Source organism: Balaenoptera ricei, chromosome 11 (assembly GCF_028023285.1).
Source record: "Balaenoptera ricei isolate mBalRic1 chromosome 11, mBalRic1.hap2, whole genome shotgun sequence".
NCBI classification, from domain to species: domain Eukaryota; kingdom Metazoa; phylum Chordata; class Mammalia; order Artiodactyla; family Balaenopteridae; genus Balaenoptera; species Balaenoptera ricei.
The window spans coordinates 8,542,096-8,568,210 of record NC_082649.1 but is presented as its reverse complement, the minus strand read 5'-3'; the positions used below and the strand labels follow the sequence as shown (position 1 = coordinate 8,568,210).

General features: G+C 43.4%; 1 protein-coding gene and 1 long non-coding RNA gene across 2 annotated transcripts; one reads left to right on the top strand and one right to left on the bottom strand.

Annotated features, from left to right (window-relative positions):
• Window positions 1-549: 549 nt before the first annotated feature.
• Window positions 550-22,206, top strand: ELOVL2 (ELOVL fatty acid elongase 2). The gene is made up of 9 exons (XM_059937767.1): window positions 550-571; window positions 1,516-1,577; window positions 1,851-1,914; window positions 6,360-6,547; window positions 11,114-11,191; window positions 16,191-16,362; window positions 19,541-19,665; window positions 20,077-20,211; window positions 22,084-22,206. Exons 1-9 carry the CDS (start codon window positions 550-552, stop codon window positions 22,204-22,206), a joined length of 969 nt encoding a protein of 322 aa, XP_059793750.1.
• On the bottom strand, window positions 21,048-21,903 carry LOC132375397 (uncharacterized). The gene is made up of 3 exons (XR_009505997.1): window positions 21,832-21,903; window positions 21,219-21,363; window positions 21,048-21,075 (listed from the first exon to the last, which is right to left on the bottom strand). It is a non-coding gene; the product is annotated as an uncharacterized LOC132375397 (long non-coding RNA).
• Window positions 22,207-26,115: the final 3,909 nt, after the last annotated feature.

Sequence of the window (26,115 nt, the reverse complement as noted above, 5' to 3'; positions counted from 1 at the left end):
GTAATTACTGATTACTTGCCTGTTACCCTATCTGAAGATAAGGACCATGCCTCATTTGACTTCATGTTTCAGCATCTAACACGGTGCTGGTACATAGTAATGTCCAGAAAAGCAGTTAATCAGTAAATTAATGACTGAAAGAATTCATTCGTATTCATCTTTCATTCTCTTATTTTCTCTTCATGTCTTCCCCTCTTAACTTTTCTTTTGTTTCTGTTTTTCTCCACTGTGACTAAATTTCTGCAAGATAATAGAAATAATACGAGCTTTGTGACCTTTAGAGGTTTCTTAGCTCGACAGATGTTGGAAGATGGATTTTGAACCCTAGCAAACAAAATGGAAAAGTTTAAATGTTGTGGGTAGATGTGGCAATGAAGATTTTATTGGTGTCTGTCATGAGGGTGGGAACATCAGTGAGGTTAACATTCTTTGCTCAGGAATGAGGTGTCTCTGGGCAGATCTGCCCTATTCTAACGGCAACACAAATAAAATTCTGTCACACTGAGATGTTAGGTAGTTGGCCTTTATCCAATCTGGAGGTCTCCCAAGATGTCCATTATGGAAACCAAAGGTAAAGACACTGTTTAAAACCTTCCAAACTTGGTTTAGCCCAGATACTTTTCATAGGGATATGACGAAATAACAAAGGTCCTAATACACTGGTCAGCAAGTCGTGGGTGCTAATAAATGCTAGGCTTTCATCGTTATCCTCCTTCCCGAGCTTCCTAAGGTTCCCAGAGACCTAAGTTTCCTTGACATTTCTCTTCGGATCAATGACATGAATAAGGGACAGATGCAAACTGTACGTGCCAATCACCAACGTGCACATCTTCTTTACAGATGGCAGGAACTCAATTCTCCTCTTCTGCACCTATGTTTTCTTTGAGAATAAGATGCTTTTGACTGCACTCCAGCTACTGATTATGGAGAATGTTCTGTACAGACTTCCTGAGGGCCGTCCAGGAAACTCACACGTAGTCAGGCACCGGTCCACTCGCCCAAAATCCTCCTCACAGATCCCTTTCCTAAGAGCACTGTGCAGTGATCCATCTTTTCCTACCTTTGCTTGAGGGAGGGGCTCTAGACCTTAGCAGCAGGGGTAGGGAACACCTGAGCAGGTATTTTGAGAGGTATAGTGTCAGACCAGCGTGAAGAGGAGCCAAGTCAAGAGCCAGCAGCCAGTTTATCAGCATTAAGATTCTTAGCAGAAACTCTCCAATCCCAACCAGAATCCAGTTAAAGTGGTGGTAGTTAATCTGGGATACCCTAGTGACGCTATATCTACTGTAACATTAAATAGATGCTAAGGTACTGAAAATGTTTTGAAAACAAACAAAACATAAAGGTAATGGGAAAAATAGCTATAGTGCTTAATTTCCTTACTTGAAAAACGTCGTCTTTATGGCTTTACATTCAGCTTTGTGAAATACAATTCAGCTGAATTTTCATTTAATAATTATGTAATGCAGGTGTAGACTTCCCCTATTGCTTGCACACAACCCCTGTTAATTGCAGCAATAGAAGTTGCTTACGGAAAAGCTTACGCCTCTAAAAGCATTGTCAAGGGAAATGGGATGGTCAGTAACCCTTCAGTGTCTAAAGGTACCAAACCTGTCTTCCAGGACTCCTCTTGCCTAAAAAAATGAAAGAGGAATTGTTTCCTTCCAAATCCTTACAAGCTTGTGAAGGTGAGGCTGCATTTACTGGTCCACTTTCCTTAAGTCTCTGCAGTCAAAAGTCCTCAAGGCCAGGACCCTTGGAGAGTCTGTCAACCTCATGTTGTTGGCAGTGGTTCATTTTGAGAGATTCCAGAAACACCCACTTAAATCATTTTTTCTTTGTCTTTTCAGGAGCATCTAAAGGCCTTTGATGATGAAATCAATGCCTTTTTGGACAATATGTTTGGACCTCGGGGTGAGTGAGCTGCTTGAGAACTTAATGTGGAAGGAACCCGGTTTAGTTAGAGAAGAGGATGCTGTCCTTTCTGGTGTCTTGAAAATGGTACTTGGCATGGAGGGACTTACCCGCCCTCACCTTCGATGTCCTCCTCCCAGAACATGCAGAGGCGCCGCCTGCCTCCTGCTCAGCCTCTCCTGGGATTCAAGCTCCGGGAGCAGGAACAGAGTGCCGTGTGCTCCTTGCCTCTGGCCGCCACGGTGGCGGTACCCTTCCTTCCAGGTCTGCTGCTTCCTCTCCCCCCTGCCGCCCATCCTCCTCCCACCTCCTCACGTGCACAGTCACACGCAGTCCTTCTGCCCTTACCCGTCCTGGTCCGCTCCCTCTAAAGATGTGTGGGCTTCGTCTGCCCGGGGCCACGGGGTGGGGCTCCTCAGCTCCGCCATCCGAGTGTCCCGACGGTTCCTCCATCACCGGTCACTCAGGCCACTGCAGGGCGTCCTCATGCGTCTGCCCCTTTCTCATCATCTGTTAAGCGCCAGCTGCTATGATACTTTAGAAGCCTAACTTGTAGAATGCGGTACTCTAGCTTCGCACTCCCCAGCCCCTGCCGGCGTCCTCAGGATGAAAACCCAGTTCCTCGTCGTGGACCACGCAGCCCTGTACCGTGCAGCCGCAGCTGCCTCCCCGACGCCAGTGCTGCTCTAGACGTCTCTCGTTTCCTCGACACGTGAAAGTCGTTCAGATGCTCTTCCTCCCGCTGGGTCCTCCCCCTCCCCAGTGTAGTCAGCTCCTCCGCATACGTCAGGTGCCGGCTTGAACGCTACCTTCTCCGATAGGCTCTCCCTGACCAGGATGGCAGAGGTTTGCCCTCGAGAGTGGCAAATCGAAAGCCTCTCGTTATGCTGTACTTCAGCCTCTCTGGATTTCCTTCATACGCTTTATTCATAGCTCTTTCTCCCACGAGGGCAGGATCCGTGACTGTTATCTCCAGGGTGTATTACGGTTCTAGGAACCTGTGAGACGCTATATTTTGCAAATAAATGAATAAATTTTCAACAGCATGTTTTGTTTCCCTTGAGCCTTGCTGGTTCACAAAGCTGGAAAATCTACAGGTTCTCTACTCAGCATTATTGGGTGGGAGGAGGAGGGAAGTGAGGACGTTTTCCTCTTTCTCAAAATCTTTAAACAGAATCACACAGAGATGACTTAGACCGCTCTCCAGTTTCCATACAGGCTCCATAAACCATCCTGTGTGAACGACTATTGATATAGTTTTAGTGAAACGATACTGATTGTACAGAGCTTTAAAATATATGTATATTTTTTCACATTGCCTTTGGTTTTCGTTTTGTTTTGCATTTTATCCTTGTGATGATCCTACAGGCAGGGTGGGACCTGTGGCTCGTAACCTGCTTTGTTTGACGTGTTCTCTGCTGTACCGTTGTAGCGGGTAGCGTCGAGGGCGTGATGCTCTAACAGGCATGCGGGGCTTCTGGGTGACCGGCTTTCTACGTGACATTTGTACTAGAACCATCAGTGTCTCTGAGCCAAGGTCACACTGAACTTTGCCATTGGTAAGGTCACTGTGACCTGGGATGATTTATTATTACTGTGGACGGGGATTAATTAAGGATTGGATTGCAGTTGTTTGCTCAGCTGTGGTCATTTTTGTGGGAGTTTCCTTTGTAGCAAGGAGGTTGTGAGATTGACAGTTGACAGCTGGATCAGGTGACCTCCACAGTGACAGGGAGTCTAGCCTCCAGGCCATCAAGTGCCCACTTCCCCTTTGAGGGGTGGCCCAAACTTAAGTTGTCTGGCAGGCCTCCTGCTAAACCGGCAGGTGTCCCCAAGCCTTTTCTGACTTTACCTACACCACGTTGGTACCATCAGGGGAGACGGTTCTAGGCAAATACGTGACCCAGATGCAGAGCTAACATCTCAAGCCCCAAAGATAATAAATGATATAAGTATCTGCTCCCATCTTTTGGTTGAAACAGTTACGGTCTTCCCCAACAGCGGCGGCAAACATTTACAGGGCTGGGACAAAAGAAAATGCCAGCCTCAGGCGCTGTGTTAGCTAAACGTGCTTGACTCAGTGTGTCGATTGATACGCATTTAATGACTCTTCCCGTCAGCTCCGCACTAAGTGGCGATAAGTTACGAGTGAGACAGAGTAGAAACATAAGACGTAGTCGGGTCTCACGGAGCGTGCACTGTGGCTGGGAGGTAGAACCGTCACCTCTGAGGCAGTCGGAGAGCAAGGAGGTAGACCATGCGTGCTCATTTCTGGGGCTGTCGTAGCAAAAGCCCACAGACTGTACGGCTGGAAACAGCAGCAGTTTATTCTCCCACGGCTCTGGAAGTCAGGGTGTCGGCAGGGCCCTGCTCTCTCTGCGCTTCAGAGAAGCCCGTTCATGCCTCGGCCCTTGCTGCTTTCTGCTGTTGCCTTGTGGCTGCGTGGCTCCGTCTCCGCCTCTGTCTCCTTGTGGCCTTCCCCTCCTTGAGAGCCAGTCTGCCCTCCTTGTCAGGACGGACACTGGTCACTGAGCAGCGCCCACCCTAATCCAGTACGACCTCATCTTAACCGGCTTACGTCTGCAAAGGCCCTATTTCCAAATAAGGTTGTATTCACAGATACCAGGAGTTAGGACGTGAACACATCTTTCTGGGGGACACAGTTCAACCCCTAATACCATTAACAAGAGGCAGGGTAGCAGTTTAGTTCAAGTTATTTAACTTTTTTACCCAATTTTTCTCAATCATAAAGTGGAGATAGTACCACCTATGTGATGGATTTATCTATCACCTCGCCTGTGGTGATGGCATCACAGGGGTTTGCAGATGTCCAGACTCAGCAAATTGTACACAGTAAATATGTGCAGGACTTTATCAACTACACCTCCATAAAGCTGTTAAAAATAATATCACCTATATCATTAGCTTGTTTTGAGAATTTTTAAGACGTTAATGTATATACAAGGCTTTAGGACTGTGTGTGGCACAAAATCAGTGCTCAGTAAATGTTAATTATAATAACAGTATTATAGCCATGACAACATGTAAATTGTGAAATAACTATTTTGTCATGCAGATGATGAGCTGTAGTTAGGGAAGAGCAGAGGGAATTGGCTTCCTTCAGAGGCCAGGACCTCAATCTGGGGGTTGAAAGACACGGAGGCTTTAGGCCACGTGGCACGTAGGATGTGGAGGGGACGTTAGGAAGTGGCACAGCGCACAAAATTTATGACGGATAATTGTGAGCCAGCTGTGCAAAAGGTAATATCTGTTAGTTGCGTGAATGCTCCTCTCTTACCTTTTTATCTCTGTCAGAATAAGGAGAAGTTTACAGAAGAAGCGGTGGGACAGAGCTTGAGAAGGCACTTTGCTCACAGAATGGTGCTCTGTAGGATGGCGGGTGTAGAGAAGCTCGGGGTAGATGGGGTGGCAGGGAGCAGAGAGGGGAACTGGGACCGCGGGGGCCCGAGGGATCAGGAAGAGGGAGAAACCAGTTCCTACAGCAATGTTTACAGAGATCAAAAGCAGCATGCAGTTGTCGTAATTCTGGGCCAAGTCATTTTCTCTGTTTAAGCCACAAAAAGGAGCAGAGAACAAAAATCGTTTTGTGCCTACAGTTATTTTCTAATTGCTATATTATAGATCTATTATGTGTGTTTTATTTAGGTTTTAAAATTTTTAAACCTAGATGAACAGAGGGGGGACACCTCTGTCCAGGTTCTTGCCGCCTGGCTCTTTGTACTTTTGGTCCACGATCGGGTTTGGGTCCTCGGTTGGATTTTCTGCGCTCGCTTCTGAATCCTCAGCTCCAGGGCTCTCTGCCTCTGCCACCTGCAGCTTCTCCTGCTGGCCCTCCTGGAATCCCACTGCTCTGTTTGGCTCAGCCGAGCGCTCAGCTGTGCCTGGTTTACGCACAGTGATCCTAAGCCAATTCCAGGGAGCGTGGGTTCCAGGAATTAGGACACACTCTCATTGTGTCTGCTCTCCTGCCAACCCAAAGCTTCTCCACGGGAGGCAGCAGAACGGTAAAATGGACGGGAGTCGGGCGTGAATTCCCAGCCACCGGAGCGCCTTCTGCAAATGCGGACGCTTTCGGAGCTGTTTTTACATCCATAAAATGGCATAATACTTAATATTTATTGAGTTAAAGTAACTACGGTAACTGTTCCGAAGTTAGACATTCAAGAATTGTGACTTCCCACCTTTATTACTTGTCCCTGTCACTCAGCGTTCAACTTAAACCCTGTTTGCTCCACGGACCCCTCCTTAACTATTCCAGCCCCCACTGGTTTCTTCTTCCGAACTATAACCCAGACCCAGCTTGCTTACGCTGTGGCCTGCAGTTCCCTGTCGAACTTGGGTGAGCAAATACAGCGCACATGACGGCGTCTCCCAACTGAGCGCGCGGGGTGCCCTCGGGATTCTCACTGTGTGTTTCTTTGCAGATTCTCGAGTCAGAGGGTGGTTCATGTTGGACTCCTACCTTCCTACCTTTTCTCTCACTGTCTTGTACCTGCTTTGCATATGGCTGGGCAACAAATACATGAGGAGCAGAGCTGCTCTTTCCCTCAGGGGCATCCTCACCTTGTACAATCTTGGAATCACACTTCTCTCCGCATACATGCTGGCAGAGGTAAGTGTTTGTGTAGCTAAAGCTGGAGAACAGTGACCGAGTGATTTTTAGAAGCAATTACATCTGGCATTCTAGAACTATCCACGGTTGCTATCAGTACTGTTCTTTAACATCTCAAGAACCTGTTCCAGTATCTGATGTTATTCTTTCGAAAAGTCCTAGAAGTCTTTGTTTCTAACTTGAATTTTTTTTTATCCCAATTTAGACCTATTTCTTTAGTCCTTAGTCTTTCATTGTAATTTAAAATCACAATTTAGGTCTGAATGGGCCTTTAAAGATCATATATAGCTTTCTTCTTTTATAGATTATGATACTGAGGCTTAGAAAAGTTAACCTGATTTGCCTGAGAATAGACAGCTATTGAGTAACAGTGTTTTTTAAGTTAAATATCAAATGCAATTAGTTTGACCGAAATGCAAATATATGTTCCCTTAAAGGATACTCCTCCCATCTTTGGGTCACTGTGTATCCTCAGGACTGACTTCCAGAGGCCTGGAGTGACATTCCAGCTCGGCTGTGGCTCCCCACATTACATCATGTCTTCCCTGCTCCTTTATAACGTGCCAAACCTAAGTAATTTCACAAGAAAAAGAACAAGTAATGATTGCCCTGCCTATTACAACCAAAGGTTATTTTACTATAATACAAGAGAAAATCGAAAAGTGTTAAATAAATGTGCTTGAGAGAGAGAACTAAAACAGAACAATCTTTTTGGGGAAAAGTTAGGATAAACTCATTCATATAAATTATAAATGGCTAACAGTGGCATAGGTATAGCTGTCTTCCTGGTGTCCTTGGCTTCTAAACGAAAATAAATTCTTGCCTAAAATACAGGCCATCTCACCCATAGAGTTTAATCTGTACATTAGTCTAATATGCACCATTCTAATAATGGTTAATAACCATTATCTAAAATGACTGTCATGAAACTCTAATTATGGAATTTTAGGCCTCAGAGTGCAGGAGACAGAATCTGGGGTCAGGAAAGCCATGCTGACAGCTCTAAAATCATGTCACATAGGTGCTCCCTAATTTACCTGACTCTAAAAGGGGAATTTCTATTTTAGGTTTCTCGGGGTAGATTTTAGTTCACTAGATAAGCTTGCAAGATAGTAATTTACGGAGTTAGTTTCTCCCTGTATGACAGAGGGAGAGTTACTCTTCCTTGGGTGGTTCTCAGAAGTGGCAGCTGCATCAGGAGAGCCGGCCTGACCATCTGTCTGCGTTGGAGGCTCTAATCCCTGCTGGAAGCCACGGTGCAGTGGAGGCAGAAGACCCAAATTCAGGTGTCAGCCTTTCACTTTCTCTGCGACTTTGGAGGAGTTACTTAGGCTCTCTGAACCTCAGGCGGCTTCGCTTTCAAATGGAGATACGATGTCTGTCCTACTTCACTCCCTCGTGAGTGTAAGGATGAATCAGTTCTGTTCAGCCTGCATTCAGCGAGCACCTGCTCGGGGCAGCGCAGGGGCCACAGAGGTGTTCAGACGCGGTGTCTGTACTTGAGGAGTTCTCGGACGAGTGCGCGTAGCAGTCAGTCCCCGCGGAAGGGCCTCGTCGGTCTCCGGGTGAGCATCAGCCGCCGTCAGCAGGGGCGACGGTTCAGCGTTTGAACAGCCAGGCACATGGTTTGTCTTTTTTAGGGAGAACGTCTGCGTGGAGCTCATTCTCCACTACGAGTTTTAACTCTGGCTTGTCCAGTGGTTCTCTTTTCACAGTCTTCCGTCTCTTGGTTCCAAATCACTGCTGTTGGTTGATTGCCTCCTAGTCTCCCAACAGCAACTGCTTTCAGGGCATAAGGTCTTCTCTCTGACGCTATGGGGTATGTTTGGTAGACTCTAGTCAAAGGATAGCTTACCTTAACCTTGCTAACTTGTTACGTCCAGGCCAGATGTTTGCTTAGGCCAGAAAGCGACACTAAAATTACTAACACTCTTCCAACAAATGTGTTGAGTTCCTGCACTGTGTCAGATTGTGTTCTAAGCTCTGGAGCACAGCCTCTGCATGTGCGAGAGGGAGCGATGGGCGGGGCGGGGCGGCCTCTCTGAGGAAGTGATGTTTGAGCTGAGGCTGGGTGATGAGAGCAAGCCCGGCGTCCAGAGCTCCGGGGAGGCGCCGGCGCAGGAGGATCGGCAAGTGTGGAGGCCTTGAGGCGTTCGAGGCCCGTGAGCGGGAGCCTTGTGGCTAGGAGCTAGGACAGTGGGCAGAGGACCGATTCAAGACGAGGCAGGTTGGGGGCAGGTTACGTCGGGCCTTGTCAGGAATTTGGCTGCTCTTCTAAGTGTAATGAAAAGCCACTGGAGGATTTTCATGGGGGAGTGACAGGATCTCCCTTTTTAAATAGGTTATTCTGGCTGCTACATGGAAAATGGACTCAGAGTGAGTTGGGGGCAAGAATGGAAGCGGAGGGTCCGTTTAGGAGATGATTGCAGGGCTACAGTCAGCAGACGCCAGCGGCGTGGATTCCGGTGGTGGACGTGGGGAGTGGACCCTAATCCTATTTCGGAGCGAGTTAGTCCATACCTCCTTAAGGCTAATAACCCTGTTTGCCAGCCTGCTTTCCTTCTCTTCAACACGTAGGTTGGGTGGTTTCTGCCAGCCAGCCCAGCTAGGGCGTTAGGAAGGGTCCAAGGTGAGCAGCTAGAGCCTCCCGTAGCCTGATTGCTGACTTCTGCCGTTTAGTTTGTCAGATAGTCCTGCAGAGGTGCCATGGGGATGGGGACAGCCTGGATAGAGCTGACTAAAGCAGAATACAGCCTGTCCTTCCCCGCCTCTGTATCGTTACTACCCAAAGTTGATACTAGAGTCCCTGGCTGCAAAACTACAGCCTGACCATACAGGTTTTTAAAAATTATTTATTTATTTATTTATTTATTTTTGGCTGTGCTGGGTCTTCGTTTCTGTGCGAGGGCTTTCTCTAGTTGCGGCAAGTGGGGGCCGCTCTTCATCGCGGTGCGCGGGCCTCTCACTATCGCGGCCTCTCTTGTTGCCGAGCACAGGCTCCAGACACGCAGGCTCAGTAGTTGTGGCTCACGGGCCTAGTTGCTCCGCGGCATGTGGGATCTTCCCAGACCAGGGCTCGAACCCGTGTCCCCTGCATTGGCAGGCAGATTCTCAACCACTGCGCCACCAGGGAAGCCCCTCCATACGGGTTTTTAATCTTTTTACAAAGTTAAGTAATTTATTTTGAAAAAGGCACACAAAAACTTACATGCACTTCTAGGTATTCCTAGATCCCCTGTGGCCTGTCACGGGTTCCCCTTTGAGAACCAGCATGTAAAGCTGTGGGGTACCTGGGGGGTGACTTGATCTGTAATAGACCCCATCAGGAAAGGTCAGTCTCCTTTACTTTCACCAGATTCACTTACCCTGATAATCTGTACTTGTCATGATGTTAACTGAAAGGTGTTTTTGTTAGAAGGATAGAGAAGTCAATAAGGATAGTAGAGCAAAGACTTGCAAAGGTTCTAGAACATTCCCAATGTTCTTAGTAGTTCATCTCTTCTTACTGTTCAGTTCATGAATATCTGTCCCTCCCTGCTCTGTTTGTGTATTGTAACAGTTCTGTACCTTTATACAGTTCTGATAAAGCAACAGAAAATTGTAGGCTTTCACATATAATATCTCATGTAAATCAAAGTCAAAGGCCTTATATTATATTCTAGAATTTTAAGTTTCTTAGTAATAGTGGGAAAGAATGGAGAAAACTTCTGTAGAATTTTCCACAAAGTTCATTTTCTTTTTTTTTTTTTTAAACATCTTTATTGGAGTATAATTGCTTTACAATGGTGTGTCATTTTCTTATGATGTTGTAGAAAGAATACTAGACAAGGAATTAGAAGACCTGGATCCAATCATTGTTCTACCACTATCTCTCCATATGATTGTGAGCAAATAATCCATTCATCATATAGTCATTGAGCACTTTCTCCATGCCAGTCATTGGGCAAGGAAGTGTAGATGTGAAGATGAGCAAAGAAGGAGGCGTAGACTTTATGGAGCACTTTGTTTTTTGAGCATAATGGGGAAAACAGATGTTAATCAGTTATAATCGCACAAATGTCTGGTTACCACATCGCATAAATAAAATGAAGAAAATGATTTAAGAATGTTTCTGAGCCCTGGTTTTCACATCTGTAAAATGGTAGTAAATACATAATTCATAAAATTACTGAGATGATCAAGTAACTATTTATATATAAGCCAATGTAAAGTTTTAACATTTTAGTGTAGTTTCCTCACATTTGTTTACATTTTACTTCTACATTTTATTTATAGAACATATGATTAGATAAATTCCTTACATAAAATATTTTGGTACTCAAATGATAGCTAAATTCTGTTTTTGACGGATGTGGAGGTTAGAAGTAAATTATTGTAACCATTGATATCAGTTCAACAGCAAGAATTAGATCCTTTGGTATCATGTGTTTGGGGACAGGATCGAGTCAGACATTCTGGGAAGAACTCAATCTTGAATAGACGCCAATCAGAAACATGAATGGGAAATTCAGTTTTCGTCCAAAGTCTCACATTGACTTTTTTTTTCTCCCCTTGTTTCTTTGACAGCTTATTCTCTCCAGTTGGGAAGGAGGCTACAACTTACAGTGTCAGGACCTTACCAGTGCAGGGGAAGCCGATATCCGGGTGAGTCAACCATCTGTAACCGTTTCTCCTTCCAGATACGACGATGGAAGCTGGGGTTAGATAAGAAACGGTCTCCCGTCCTAGTAGAAGTGCTTACTTGGGGGACAGACTGAATGAACCATGGTGCATCCATACAGTGGGTCCCTTTGCAAAGTGGGATGAGGATGACCGCTGTCCTGTTACCGAATCATCTCCAGGACGTAGCTCAGTGGAAATGAGCAGCCCGCAGACCGTGCTTCCGGTACAGTGCCTTGTGGGCAAGAAATGATAGGAATATGTGTATATTTGCTTATGGTTTTAAAAAGAAACAATGGCAGAATAAACCAAAAGCTAACAAAATGGTTTCCTTTTGGGGGAGGGAACAGGTCAGAGGGGATAGGGATGGAAGCTAGACTTCTCTGAACGTACCTTGTCTTATATTTCAGAACCAGTTGGTGTTTTTACATAATTATAAAACAAATTTTAAAAGATTACAAGGCAGCCTCCCCCCAGATATCTCGGAAATGAAGTAAATTAATATACCCATATATTTAGTTGTTGACATAACCACCCAAAGAAGAATTATTTCAAGTGCCTTTAAAACAGTGTTTTGACTGCATATCCCAAGTGAGATGCATCTTAACAGCATTCAGTAACTTGGGGGGCTGCTATTATTAATAAAAATATTGGTATTGCTTGTTGTGAGACTATTATAGGTATACTTAGGGTAAGCTAATAATAATACTATTATTACAACTAGTATTTGAAACATAGAAAAAAAGAAACTAAAACTCAGTAATTACAGATTCAAATTGGGAATAGCAGAATTAACTTTATTCTTTCTAAAAACAAATGTGTTTTTTAGCTCTGTGTACAGGAAAGGCCTAGTTAGTCTCTGACAGCCCAGCAATGATACCAAAATTGTGCTCTCTAAATGTAATCCACCAAAAGGGTTTACGATTCTTAGAGAGTTGGCCGATTCCTGATTGGGGTGGGAAATGTATATGAGAAGAATCCAGGACATCTTGTGACAGGGCAAGGAAGCTACCCAAGACCACTAGGGTCATGACAAGAAGATGTAGGAGCCACCTTGAAGGGACTCCCACGGCTAAAGGTGGGACAGTTTGAGTATCAAAAGGAATACTGACATACTAAATTTATGAAAAACCGAGTCTAAAATGATACTAAAAAAAAAAAAACCCTCATTGTTACCTTTTGAAGGTTGCTAGAACACCTAGAAGTTCTAGACGAAAAAATTAAAGGATGAGAATCAAACATTTATCTTGCCTTTCATATGTAAGTTTCCAAATAGCTAAAGAGGAAGAGCTCTTCTCTATAAAGAGAAAAATGCATAAGTATGAAGAGAATTTGAAAATCACCATTTTGCAACTTCTAGTGAAGTAATGGATCCTAGACAGCAGTCATCTGTAAATGATGAAAGTAATGGGTCAAAGTTGAATGGACACTTCATCATGATTAGATTAGGCTGTTAACACCCAAACTCACTGTTAATTTTAATATCGGAAGTTAGGTACCTCTCGATGTGATTCCATAGGAAGTACCCAGAACCACGTCTGAAGTACGGTTGACCATTGAACTACGTGGGTTTGAATCACGCTGGTCCACTTATACGCAGACTTTTTTCAGTACTAAATACTACAGTACTGTACAACCCGCAGATGCGGAGGAACCACGCTACAGATGGCTGGCTGTAAGTTGTACACAGATTTTCGATGTGCAGAGGGTAAGCACCCTAACCCCCGCGTTGTTCAAGGGTCAACTGTATTCTTGCCCCAAACCTTAAACCTGAATCCAGTTAAGCCTCTAACCCTTATTGCTGTTTACAGAAAATGAGGGGGTGGGGGGTAGAGAAACAAGTTAAACCACACGAGGAAGAAACAGTCATCCAAATCCATATTAGGAGTTCTGTACAACTGATCTAGTTTAAGAAAGAAAAGACATGAAAGAAAATAGGGGAGCAGGGAAAGGGAACTGTTACTGATTAGAAGAAACTTAAGACCCACATCAAATAAATGCAAGCTGGACCCTGATCCTGATTTAAACAAACCAATAAAAAGACACTTTTGAGAAAATCAGGTGGATTTGAAGGTGGACGGACTATTAGAAGATATTAAAGATTCATTAATTTTATTAAATAAGACATAAGATAGTGTCTCACCTAATGAAACTTTAAAAGCGTTTGCACAGCAAAGGAAACTGTAAACAAGAGGAAAAGACACCCCTCAGAATGGGAGAAAACATTTGCAAATGAATCAGCAGACAAAGGATTAATCTCCAAAGTATATAAACAGCTCATGCAGCTCAATATTTAAAAAAAACCAACCCAATCAAATAATGGGCAGAAGACCTAAATCGACATTTCTCCAAAGAAGACATACAGATGGCCAAGAAGCACATGAAAGGCTGCTCAACATCACTAATTATTAGAGAAATGCAAATCAAAACTACAATGAGGTATCACCTCACACCAGTTAGAATGGGCATCATCAGAAAATCTACAAACAACAAATGCTGGAGAGGGTGTGGAGAAAAGGGAACCCTCTTGCACTGTTGGTGGGAATGTAAATTGATACAGCCACTATGGAGAACAGTATGGAGGTTCCTTAAAAAACTAAAAATAGAATTACCACATGACCCAGCAGTCCCACTACTGGGCATATACCCAGAGAAAACCATAATTCAAAAAGACACATGGGGGCTTCCCTGGTGGTGCAGTGGTTGAGAATCTGCCTGCCAATGCAGGGGACATGGGTTCAAGCCCTGGTCTGGGAAGATCCCACATGCTGCGGAGCGACTAAGCCCGTGAGCCACAATTGCTGAGCCTGCGCATCTGGAACCTGTGCTCCACAACAAGAGAGGCCACGATAGTGAGAGGCCCGTGCGCTGTGATGAAGAGTGGCCCCCACTTGCCGCAACTAGAGAAAGCCCTCACACAGAAACGAAAACCCAACACAGCCATAAATAAATAAATAAAATAAAAAATTAGAAAAAAAAAAGACACATGCACCCCAATGTTCATTGCAGCACTATTTACAATAGCCAGGTCATGGAAGCAACCTAAATGCCCATCGACAGATGAGTGGATAAAGAAGATGTGGTACATGTATACAATGGAATATTACTCAGCCATAAAAAGGAACGAAATTGGATCATTTGTAGAGATGTGGATGGACCTAGAGACTGTCATACAGAGTGAAGTAAGAAAGAGAAAAATATCGTATATTAATGCATGCATGTGGAATCTAGAAAAATGGTACAGATGAACCGGTTTGTGAGGCAGAAATAGAGACACAGATGTAGAGAACAAACGTATGGACACCAAGCAGGGGGAAAGGGGGGTGGTGGTGGTGGTGTGATGAATTGGGAGACTGGGATTGACATATATGCACTAATAGGTATAAAATAGAAAACTAATAAGAACCTGCTGTATAAAAAAATAATAAAATTTTTAAAAAAAGATAGTGTCTCGGTGGTTATGTTCAAGTCTCCCCATCTATTAGAAGTTGTTATAAACTGATACTTTGTATTTGCTTATGTTACATTCCCCCTGCGCAAAAAAAAAGTAGTAGGAAACAGAATTGATTCCACAAATTGGAATCATACTGAAAATTTTGAAGTTCAGGGATAGATACCAGAGGGTTTGCATTCCTTACTCTTCCTGCATTTGTGAATATTTGAAAATTTCCATAATGAAAAACATGGGTTATTAATAAGAGGTGGTAGAAACCTTTTAATTAAAATTTTAAGATGAGCATTTTTAAACATCTTCAAAAGCTGTAATACAAAAAGTAAGATGTATAGATTTCTCTACACCCGTTTCATTTCTGTTATCCCAGACTAGTACACTTTGGGCTACCATACAGTTCTCTAAAAGCCACTGTTGTATGTATGTGTTTACTTATGGTTTAATATTTTTGAAGGTTAATGATTCCCTCAAACATTTACGATGGTGCCAGCACACCTTATGATTGTCTTCATGGGAAGTAAATAGTAGAGCATTAAATTCTAATTTCAAAGCTCCTCATATAGTGTCTCCTCTTCTGTTTAACCGTGAGTGCTGAGAGCCCGGTGCCTTCAATGCAAGCGCCTCCCTGCGATGGGGGCTGTGTGAGGGACTTGGGAGGGAAGCAAGCCCTCGCTGTGACCTGCTGGGGCTGGGGGTTGAAGGGCGGAGAAGCACCTGGATTTTTCATCTTTTCTTCTGAGGAAGAGACATGAAAGTGTTCGTCCTAGACCGCTCTCGGGAAGCATGATGTTTAAGGGACAAAATATGAACAATAAAGGAGCAGAGAAGAATCAAAATCAGTGGAACAACAGTAGCGACCTGCCAAGCCCCGAGCGGAGGTGAAGGAGACCATCTCTGCCTCGGAGTGACTTACAGCCTAGTGGGAAGGAGACTTGTTCATGATTGTGGCTATTGATAATAGAGGCGTAAAGTAATTTGGGACCACAGATGAAGAAGGGGATGATTCAGCCTGAGATAGGGGGGTGAGGTCACGTTCCAGAGCAAGGTGGCATTTGAGAGGAGTGCCAATAGGATGACAGGAGCATGCCAGACGTGGGATAGGGGAGGCATGCCGGACGCGTGAGAATGAGGCGTGTGGGGGCAGCGGGGCTCCTGGGAGAGGAAACGACCACTTCAGCAGCACACAGGGTGCCCGGGGGTGTGCTCGGAGGAGGACAGCGGACACGGCAGCCCCCCAGGCCCGCGGAGAACCTGTATCAACCGAGGAATCATAGACTTGGTTCTGTAGGTGCAGAGGAGCAACTTGATCAGTTAATGTGTTTTGGAAAGAGAATTCCTTCCACCAGAGGGGGCTGGATTGCTGGGAATAAGGAAAAGCTGGAGGCAAAGACGCCAGGTGAGATGCTTTCTCGATAGCCTGGGAGCCGGGCGCGCTGGTGAAACACAAACGGGGGGGGGGGAACGCAGAGGCGGGCAGCACCGGGGCGGCATCACGCCTCACCTCGTCTTTTTCCCGTTTTACATTTCGTACAGGTAGCCAGAGTGTTATGGTGGTACTACTTCTCCAAATTAATAGAGTTCCTGGACACGATTTTTTTTGTGTTGCGGAAAAAAACCAGTCAGATTACCTTTCTTCACGTATACCATCATGCCTCTATGTTTAACATCTGGTGGTGCGTTTTGAACTGGATACCTTGTGGGCAAAGTAAGTAAAGTTGTCAGTTTTTCGGTTCTATGTGATGTGTCTCCCATACTGAGCGTTGCACACGATCAGGAGAGAGAACTGGGCCCGGCCCAGCCTGCTTGTCACACGGGGAAGCAAAGCTTTGCCAGTGGCCGTTTCGTTTCTTGTCTTTGATCCTGGCAAAATCTTTAAGTATTACGATAAATTTTAAAAATGTTTTCTTTTCCATGCACCAAATGCCTGATGGCCGGAAACCCATACCCCAGCTGGAGCAGTTTTACTTCATTAACTGCAGCTGTAAAAAATACAGCACCTTCCACAGTCACCACTTAGCTGTGGTACAGGTTGAGTCACGTCAACTTTGGGGGCTTGTTTTTCCATTCTGAAAAATTAAAGTCACATCACTGTGACCCACCAGAGCAGTGGCTTTCAATTTTCTTTTTTCTTTTTTTTTTTTTTTACTGAGAGCTCAATAAGTAATACGTTTTATATCACAACCCAATGCCCTCATTCATATGTATACATTTTGTATGAAACAAATTTCATGAAACAGTATTTAGCCCGGCTCTGTGTGATGCACTTTATTTATTTCTCGCTGCATTGGGTTTTCGTTGCTGCATGTAGGCTTTCTCTAGTTGTGGCGAGCGGGGGCTGCTCTTCATTGTGGTGTGTGTGCTTCTCATTGCGGTGGCTTCGCTCACAGAGCATGGGCTCTAGGCGCGCGGGCTTCAGTAGTTGTGGCTCTCGGCCTCTAGAGCGCAGGCTCAGTAGTTGTGGTGCACGGGCTTCGTTGCTCCACGGCATGGGGGATCTTCCTGGACCAGGACTCGAACCCATGTCCCCTGCGTTGGCAGGCAGATTCTTAACCACCGTGCCACCAGGGAAGGCCTGTGATGCACTTAAAAAAAGAAAAAAATTGATCTCACTTTTTCAAAAAGCTAATGACAACTCTCACTATATTGATTTCACAGTTGACTGAAGTGTCGGTTATATGACCTGCAGTTTGAGAAACACTGAGCTCGAGAGAACAGTACTTTTCGAGAGAACAGTACTTTTCTATTTGATATTATCTTGTTTTTTTTTTTAATTTTATTTATTTATTTAATTTATTTATTTATGGCTGTGTTGGGTCTTCGTTTCTGTGCGAGGGCTTTCTCTAGTTGCGGCAAGCGGGGGCCACTCTTCATCGCGGTGCGCGGGCCTCTCACTATCGCGGCCTCTCTTGTTGCGGAGCACAGGCTTCAGACGCGCAGGCTCAGCAGTTGTGGCTCACGGGCCTAGTTGCTCCGCGGCATGTGGGATCTTCCCAGACCAGGCCTCGAACCCGTGTCCCCTGCATTGGCAGGCAGACTCTCAACCACTGCGCCACCAGGGATGTACCCAAGAATTTAAAAGTATTCTGTGAAAAATTAGAACAGGTAAAACTTAAAATAATTTTGTCCTAGGATTTAGAAGCTTGTAGAGATGGTACTTTTAAAAACCCCAAGGGTATTTGCAATACATCATTGACTGTGAAGATGCAAATTTAAACTCCAGTGTGAAGAAACATTGTTGGGGGTGCAGCAAAGAGAAAAGGGACACCTTCACACGCCTCCTAGACTGATATACTCCGGTCTTGGTTATTAGGATTACAGCAGACTTGCACTGTAATCAAAATATAGGCTGAAATCAATACTGCAGGACCGTTGTCAAGGTTAAGTATGTTTTACGATTATCAAGTTTCATTTATAACTCACTAAAGCATCTAAAAGTCAGTCTTGAATAATCACTTCGTAAAGACATCGTATTTCATTCACAGGAATTCTGTGTGTGATGATTTCTATTCAAGCTAGAATATTATAAAAATCAGCAACTACTCTTTTTTATTAATTTGATGGAAATGAAAACTCAGGTTGGTAAAGAAACGTCACTAATATTGTGCTGCCTGGCACTCTGAAACTATATTTGTGTTTTCATATAAATTCACTGCCCCTGACAAGCTATTCCAGCCCGTGTATGAGGACTTGCTAGATTCCTGGTGGTGTTCCTCTTGTTTCTTATTCATTGACTTGAATTGATCTGTCTAGATCACTAATCCAGGATTGGGAAACCAGGCAGGAGAATTTAAATTGATTAGTTAACCAACATATGTGCAGTGCCTTTTAGTTTATATAGTATTATCTCATTTAACCGCATCTCACTCTTAAGAGATAATTACTCTATACCTATTTTCCAGATGAGAAACAAAATTTACAAACTAGTATGTCCAAGGAGACAGAACTATTAGGAGGTCCTCTGGCTCCACAGCCCGTCTCCTCTCCCACAGGGTTGACAGCTCATAGAGGCATAGCGCTCGCTTTGTGCTGGGCACCGTTCCGAACCCTTTGCCTGCATTGATTGATGTCATCCTTACGACGAGTTCCCTGTTTCCGTCTCCGGCACCCTACCCCTTGCAGCTCAGTCCTTTTGACCCTTGGTTGACCCAACCTAGAACTCAGCCCTCGCTCCTTGGTTTCCTGAAACACGATTCACCCACGTTGATGTCAGAAGATTTCATGAAGGGGACAGCAGGGGACGGGGGAATTCCACGGCACAGCTCAGCACAGCACAGGAAAGATCCTAAAACTGGATTTTAGACACTCTTTGTTCCAGAAGTCCACGAGGTGGCTTGGCTACTGGGAAAGTCCCATATGCCCGCCTGTCCCCTGCCCCAGCCTCCTCTTATTCTGCTGGACCTTTTCTCTCCCCTGTATTCTCTTACCTTCTGCAGCATCTTCTGGTTCTAGGTCCCTACCAGGTAGATTTTATTTACTTAACTACGAAGAGCAATACATTTTCCTTGACTCTTTAGCACCCTGTTCAGCCATGTACGAAGGCTCTTTCTACAATCAAAATGGCTCATCAAAGGTTTAGCGAAAGCAAAGACACTTCCTCAGATTCTGCCACCTGACTGGATGGTGGTAATGACAGAAACAGCAAAGCCTTTGCAAATCAGGAGTTACCTGTTTGGTTGGCACTGACTGAAAACCTACCCCAGGTTAGTCCCTCTATCTAGGTGACCTTGGGTGAATCCCCGGATAATGGCACAGGAATCAGGGTGAATTTTGTTAGTGCCATATTGTTATTTGTCTTCAATTATGGTATGTACAGGAAGAATATTACTTGACAACGAACGATCGTACTTTCTAGAAGAACAGTAATTTATACTGTACTTTTCTAGGCTTCTTTGGACCCACCCTGAACAGTTTCATCCACATCCTCATGTACACCTACTATGGCCTTTCGGTGTTTCCATCTATGCACAAGTATCTTTGGTGGAAGAAGTATCTCACGCAGGCTCAGCTGGTATGTCATCCCTCTGTCGGCTTTTTTCCATGTGAAGCATCTGCATGGCCTCAGTCCCAGCCCTGGAGGTCAGAGGCTTTTCTGCGTGTGATGAGGCTGCCTATTTTCCTCTAAAAGTGGACTGTTAAGAGTGAAACCTTGCGTGTTAAAACGTCCATGTGAATACTTTTGAAATTAATGTCTGTTGTTAAAGCATTTTTACCTAAATGATTTCAACTGTGATTTTTCCAGGAGAAAATTAATCATGGCCAATTTTATACACTTCCTAATTTCAAACAAGATTTCTGGATAGGACGGTGGGCTGCTTGAGCGTTGTCTTGTTTGTTTTACCCCTGCAAGATGCAGGGAGTACGAGTAGTCGATTTCTCCCCGCCTGACTGCAGAGTGGTGCCGCCCTTGCCGCCCCTGCAGGTGCAGTTCGTGCTCACCGTCACCCACACCATGAGCGCTGTCGTGAGGCCCTGCGGCTTCCCCGTCGGCTGCCTCATCTTCCAGTCTTCTTACATGCTGACGCTGCTCATCCTGTTCTTCAACTTCTATGTTCAGGTAAATACTCAACTGTAAAACACTAGCCTGTGCACTTCTGCATTATGTGTTTCGTTTTACCGATTAAATATTATGGTAGCACAGGCTTGTTGATAAATTCAAATAACAGAGGTGCACACAGTACAAAGTGAAACCTGCATCTTTAACTCCTCTCCCTGTGTCCTCCTCCTCAAAGGATAACCACTGTTAATGGTCTGGTGGGCATTTTGTTAGACGTTTTTCAATGCATGCATACAGTTTTATCAAAAATATGCATTCGAATCATGTATTTGCACCATGCTACCAAAGTCTGCCCTCTGAAAGTTAAACACTGTGTATAGTAACACAGATCCAGGAATTCTGTATGAACGGATGAAAACATGGACTAAATGAACTTAATATTAAAAAACTGTTTCCATGTCATCTACTGCTACAGTGTAGACTCACTATTTGGGGAAAAAAAATTATTTTAAGGCGAACCAGTATGGAAAGGTCACATTGACTTTTTCTTAAGTGTCATTTTCTTTTTAACTAACAGTTTCAGTGGAAGAGATTTTCAAAATGCAATTTCAAAGTGACTGTTACAAGAGAACTGATGGCCGTGGTAATAGCACAGGCCTCACGTGGTGGTAGATTTTAAATTGCTCTCCTTTGTGGGCTGTGGAAACAGAAAGCTTCATAAGAAAAATGAGAACACACAGTTTATTCAAAACAGTACTTTTGAAATTGTATTCAACTGTATTTTCTCCTGCTTTGCTGATTTTTTAGTTTGGGTTGACTTTCAGCAAATGCATAGTGGTTTTACACAGAGGACAACTGTGGGAACTGAACTTCTGACAGCTTTTCCGCTCTTGTGTTCCTGAAACTGGACTGGCAAGGCTTTGTCTTTTGTAAGAGATAAAAGTTTCCTTTGAGAATTTCTAAAATAACCATTGAGAGAACCAAACAAAGCCACCACCCAGGCCTGCTGCCCCCCCCCCCCCCCAAAAATTGCTCAGTGTTGCAGGAAGGCTAAGGGAATCAATCACCTTGGTGTTGAAACGTGAAGGGAATCGGTAGCCCAGCAGGGGGCGGTGGCGCTCAGAGCTGTGGCCCTACCTGCTGGTTCAAAGAGTCTTAGTCCTTTAAAGTTGAGTGTATGCTTTTCAGTCTTGACCCTTGTTGATGCTATTGCTTTAAAAAAAAAAAAAAAAAAAAAAAAGTGGGAAGAATATGAGAGAACGCAAATCAAGCCAATCCCAGGTACTAGTACTTTTAAAGTAACAGCACTTTTTCACTTGAATTGTATTTTTCAAAAAATTACATCCTTAAATAAGTCATGGGGATGTAACGTACAGCATGGTGACTTCAGTTAATAATATACTGTATTGCATATTTGAAAATTGCTAAGAGATTAGATGTTAAAAGTTCTCATCTCAAAAAAGTTCTGTACCTATATGTGGTGATGGTAAACTAGACTTTGTGATCATTTCACAATATATACAAATCAAATCATGTTGTACACCTGAACTAACAATGTTGTATGTCACTTGTACCTTGATTTTTTAAAAAGTTCAAAAAAATCATATTCTTTCCAAGTAAGCAACTAATGCAGAATAATTTGAATGCTAATCCCATAAAACTTAATACATAAATACTAACCTGATGTGGATAAGGCGAAAGAAACAACTTTTCATTGTTGGAATTCATGCATCCGTCTTGTCTTGTTTTTACCCTATTATTATTTTTAACCCAAAGCTTAAAAACTGTCATATTACAAACAAGAATTCTTACTAGAAAGTTCAGTACCCAGTGAAGATCATGCATTGTTTTAGACCATATGTCACATTATAGACAAGGTCTTATTAAAAGATTCTTTTCTCTTTCTCTCTTCAACATGTACACAACCAACAGACATACCGGAAAAAGCCAATGAAGAAAGATGGGGAAGAGCCACATGCGGGGAAAGAAGTTAATGGTTTTTCCAAAGCCTACTTCACTGCAACAAATGGAATAACAAACAAGAAAGCACAATAAATGTTGAGTAAGACAAAGCATATATAAATAGCCTAACAGATTCGCTTGTTTTAAAGCAAAGACTGAATTGAAAGTTATATATGTTTTAGCATAAACTAATTTCTTTTGAGTTTATAAATCATTTGTACCCGGAATGTATTACTATATTGCTAATAGGTTAATCTGTTGACTGAATGCTTCCATCAGCAGTGAGGTGACAACTCTGCAGACCTCAGAACTGGTGCGACTTCTCTCCTTCCCGCACCGACCTAACCCCTCACCAGACACTGTCTTGATAAAGCCTTCTGCACCTACAAAGCCAGGACACGGGGAGCACTGTTTCTCACAGCAAGTCTGCAAATAAGTTAGAGTTTTGTTCAGATTAAAACGTTTAAAACAAAATGTTAATTGTCTTCTAAATACAGGGTATGCTCTAATCAGTCCATTTGTTCCTTTACGAATCAACCCCAGAAAATAACCAAATGGTCACATAAATGGAAAACCCAGCAAAACTTTTCTCTCTCGTCAGTCTCTGGAGTCTCAAATTCCCACAACTACTCCTAATTCTCAACTTAGTGACATGGTAATAAAGTTTGTAATTTTTTTTTTTTTTTTTTTTTACTTTGAAGAAAAATCTTCTACCAAACCTTCATAGCTCAGGGGCTTGGGTAGGAGTAGTTCCTCAGTTTTAATTGGGTTTCCTTAATTATTCATATATTCACATCTACCTCCGATGTTCAGGTGCCCCAGGTTAGGATACAGGTGCAATGCTCAGCTTTAAGAGCAGGATCTGACTTTGCCTGCCCTTTTCCTTTCTGACAAGGACTCGAGTCCAGTGGGCCCTGTTTCTTAGAATGACATGTCACTGGACTATTAATAAGTCAGAATTAATAGAGCATTGGGGGCAAAACAGACATTGAACTTGCCGACGATTTCTCATAAGCCTCCTTGTGAGTATTATCCCCAAATACCTGCTATCACTCTTTGCAGGTTAAGATTTTGAAAATAAGAAGAAAAAGAGGGCTATGGGAAGGTTCCGGCACCGAGCCACGGGCTGGGAACGAGCCACAACAAAAAGCACCAGTTTGGCAAACTCGGCGCTTCCTTTCCCTGCTCCGAGTAACACGAGCTCCGCTGAGAAGCACGAGAGCAGAGGAAGGTTAGCAGGACCATCTCCCTTCTCCCAGCGGCGGGGCTATTATTTACTATTAAATTGTCCCAAGAATGGAAACTGAGGGTATTTTCTGAAGATTTGATGAAGATTTATACCCTATAAAACAAGATTTGCCAACTTTATCTTCTTCCTACCTTATTTTAAGAAGTTTTTAGGTCATAACATGGACATCAGAGGCTTAAGTGCCAGAAAGGCACTTTCACCATTGCCCCAACACATTACAGTCTGTTTGGGAACGACTTTGTCCTTTTGGGGGCATTTCTTTTTTTTTATGAGTATTTGGAAAAAAAATTTTTAAACTACAGGAAAACAAAAAAACACACTGACTTCGGTACTGACACGTACACTGACGAAACCAACTCTTCTGTTTCCTGTAAACGCCCCTTGGGATTCTGCTGCTCTGAAAGGTGACTGACCTTAGTCCCGTCTTCACGGTGAGGGCATGGTGCCCCATAGCCCCTTCTCTGCCAGTTGACCCATTTCTACCGAACAGACGTCTTCTGTCTGATGCCCCCTCACTCTTGGATCTTTCTAAATAGCTTTCTAAAACTGACTTGCTTTAGGGTGCTTAATCCCCGCTTCCATCACATCATACCTGCACAGTTATACGTCTCGTTCTCTCCCAGAAACTCACTTTAAAACAAGGGCTCGCTTCGAGCATGGCTCAGCACTCCTCTGTGACCAAACCCGCGACAGACTGAGGACGAAGCACCCTGGAGCAGCTGGGCTCTACTTCAGTCTTAGGTCTCAGACATGAGCTAAAATCTGTTACCAAAGTGCACTCACCGCAGGTAAAAGTGAGACTCAAAAGACAGATATCACTGGTCAGTCGTTGGCTCCAGCTTATCTTTAATCGTCAGTGAGGCCCTGGGCTCACCAGTTGGCCTCATACCTGCAGTTCTGGATGCACTGATGGGCTTCATATCTGCACAACAAGGAGGGAAGCACCCTTCAGCCGAAGGAGAAAGCCCAGGCAGCTGGAAACCTCTCTGATCAAAGGGAAAAACTTGGTTAGTTTACACTTTCAAGCTCAGTTTGGCTAGAGGTTTCAGGATGCTTATTTCCAACTTGGTCTTTAATTCTAGAGAAGCTTCATGAAACACTTATTGCCTTAAACCATTCAAGGGGCTGGTAAAAAATACAGAGCTATATAAAGTCTTAGTCACAAAAATTGCATCAGGTAAATATCTTCACTGTTTCTAAGTGTTACAATTTTAAACAAAATGTTTACTTTTAATGTGATTTTCCTAAAGCAAAGCTTTAAAAAAAAAAATCTGTATAATTTGTTAAAAAAAAAATTTTTTTCCCCAAATTTCCTCTTACTCATAGGTATGAAAACATTTAAATGAATATTGTAAGCATATATGTTGCTAATTCCAATTTTTTTAAGTAACAAAATGGAATGTTTACTTTCAACCCATTGAAATTATATACTGAACTATTTAGGCATACTGTGCAGGGGGGAAGTCCTCTCCATTAGAGAAGTATTTTTAACTATTTTAAGTTTACTGTGATGGACCACTAGCACTTTGTATAAGAGACCAGTCTAGTTCTTTCCAGTATTTCCATATCATTTTATGTTTCTGGGGACTTCCTTATTTGGAAAATAAGGATATCACTTTTTTGGTTTTCCTTTGAAAATACTTATATGTTAAGATCATAGTATCATGATTGGGGCAGCCGGGGAGGCAGGGGAAGCCATTTTTCTTTGTAGATAAAAAGCATTCTGTATAATTGTTGTATAATAAATTGATTTGTACACTAAAGTATGTTGTGATTCTTTTTGTTTGGTTCAAAGAAGTTAAAATGTGTTCTGCATGCTGTTCCAAGTGACCTATTACTCAGGAATTTTTTAAAGTGACATTTTAGCAATTAATTTTAGATGTTTAATTCATTTCAGTAAGCAGTGGGCTTTTATGTAACATTGTTACCTTTACGTAGTATTCATATACCAAGTTAAACTATTTCAGAAAATGGTCATTCATAAGGAAAAGTTAAGACCAGTTAGATAAGCAGAGGTTATAAAGGTTATCACAAAAACCGCTTTACAGGGTAACCCAGGGAAGATCACTGGATTGGGTGAAGAGATGATGAGATTAGGCACAAACAACATGGTGCCATGCTCCGCAGCCCTGGACTCTCCTGTTGCAGAGACGGGCAGACAGGAGGCCACCGCAGCTCGGGAGTAGGCATGTGAGCTGAGGCTTGACCTTGGTGAAGCCTGGCAGAGACTTAAGGGCGTGGAGCAGATCACAGATTGGCATAGTCGACGCCTAGAGCAGAGGTTTAATGTGACGTTGAGAACAAACACACAGAATGGTACAAAAAAGGGCTCAAAGTCTGCTTATAAGTAGCTTAAAGTCCTGGATAGTAACTAGGATGGGGCAGAAAATACTGAAGATCAGGAGGGGAAGAGGGAGGGGGAGGTGGCCCTGAGAGGGGAAACTTCATCTTACCTCTGAATGGGGGCTAAAGAGCCTCCCCCTTAATCTACTGGGATTTCATTATTTTAAACAACGGGTGGAACCAATTCAATAAAGCACAGTAACTGTCGTTGCAAACTAGAAGCTGCTTATACATGATAAACGTTCACCTAAATAAGTTTTAGTGTCTCCGTGTAAAGGAAAATTCAGTGTGTTTTTATTATTAAATTTATTATTACTACTTAAATTCATTATTTAGGCTTTCTTCAAAATCAAATTACATTCACATTAAAGAAGAGTTCTACTCCAGGGCAGGTAAAGAAATAATCACTC

What these genes read in the sequence shown, in the direction of transcription:
- ELOVL2 (XM_059937767.1), top strand. Translation starts at nt 550, where the DNA reads ATGTCCATTATGGAAACCAAAG. An exon ending in ATCTCACGCAGGCTCAGCTG is followed by an intron (nt 19,666 to 20,076) that starts GTATGTCATCCC and finishes CCGCCCCTGCAG; the next exon opens with GTGCAGTTCGTGCTCACCGT. An exon ending in TCTTCAACTTCTATGTTCAG is followed by an intron (nt 20,212 to 22,083) that starts GTAAATACTCAA and finishes CACAACCAACAG; the next exon opens with ACATACCGGAAAAAGCCAAT.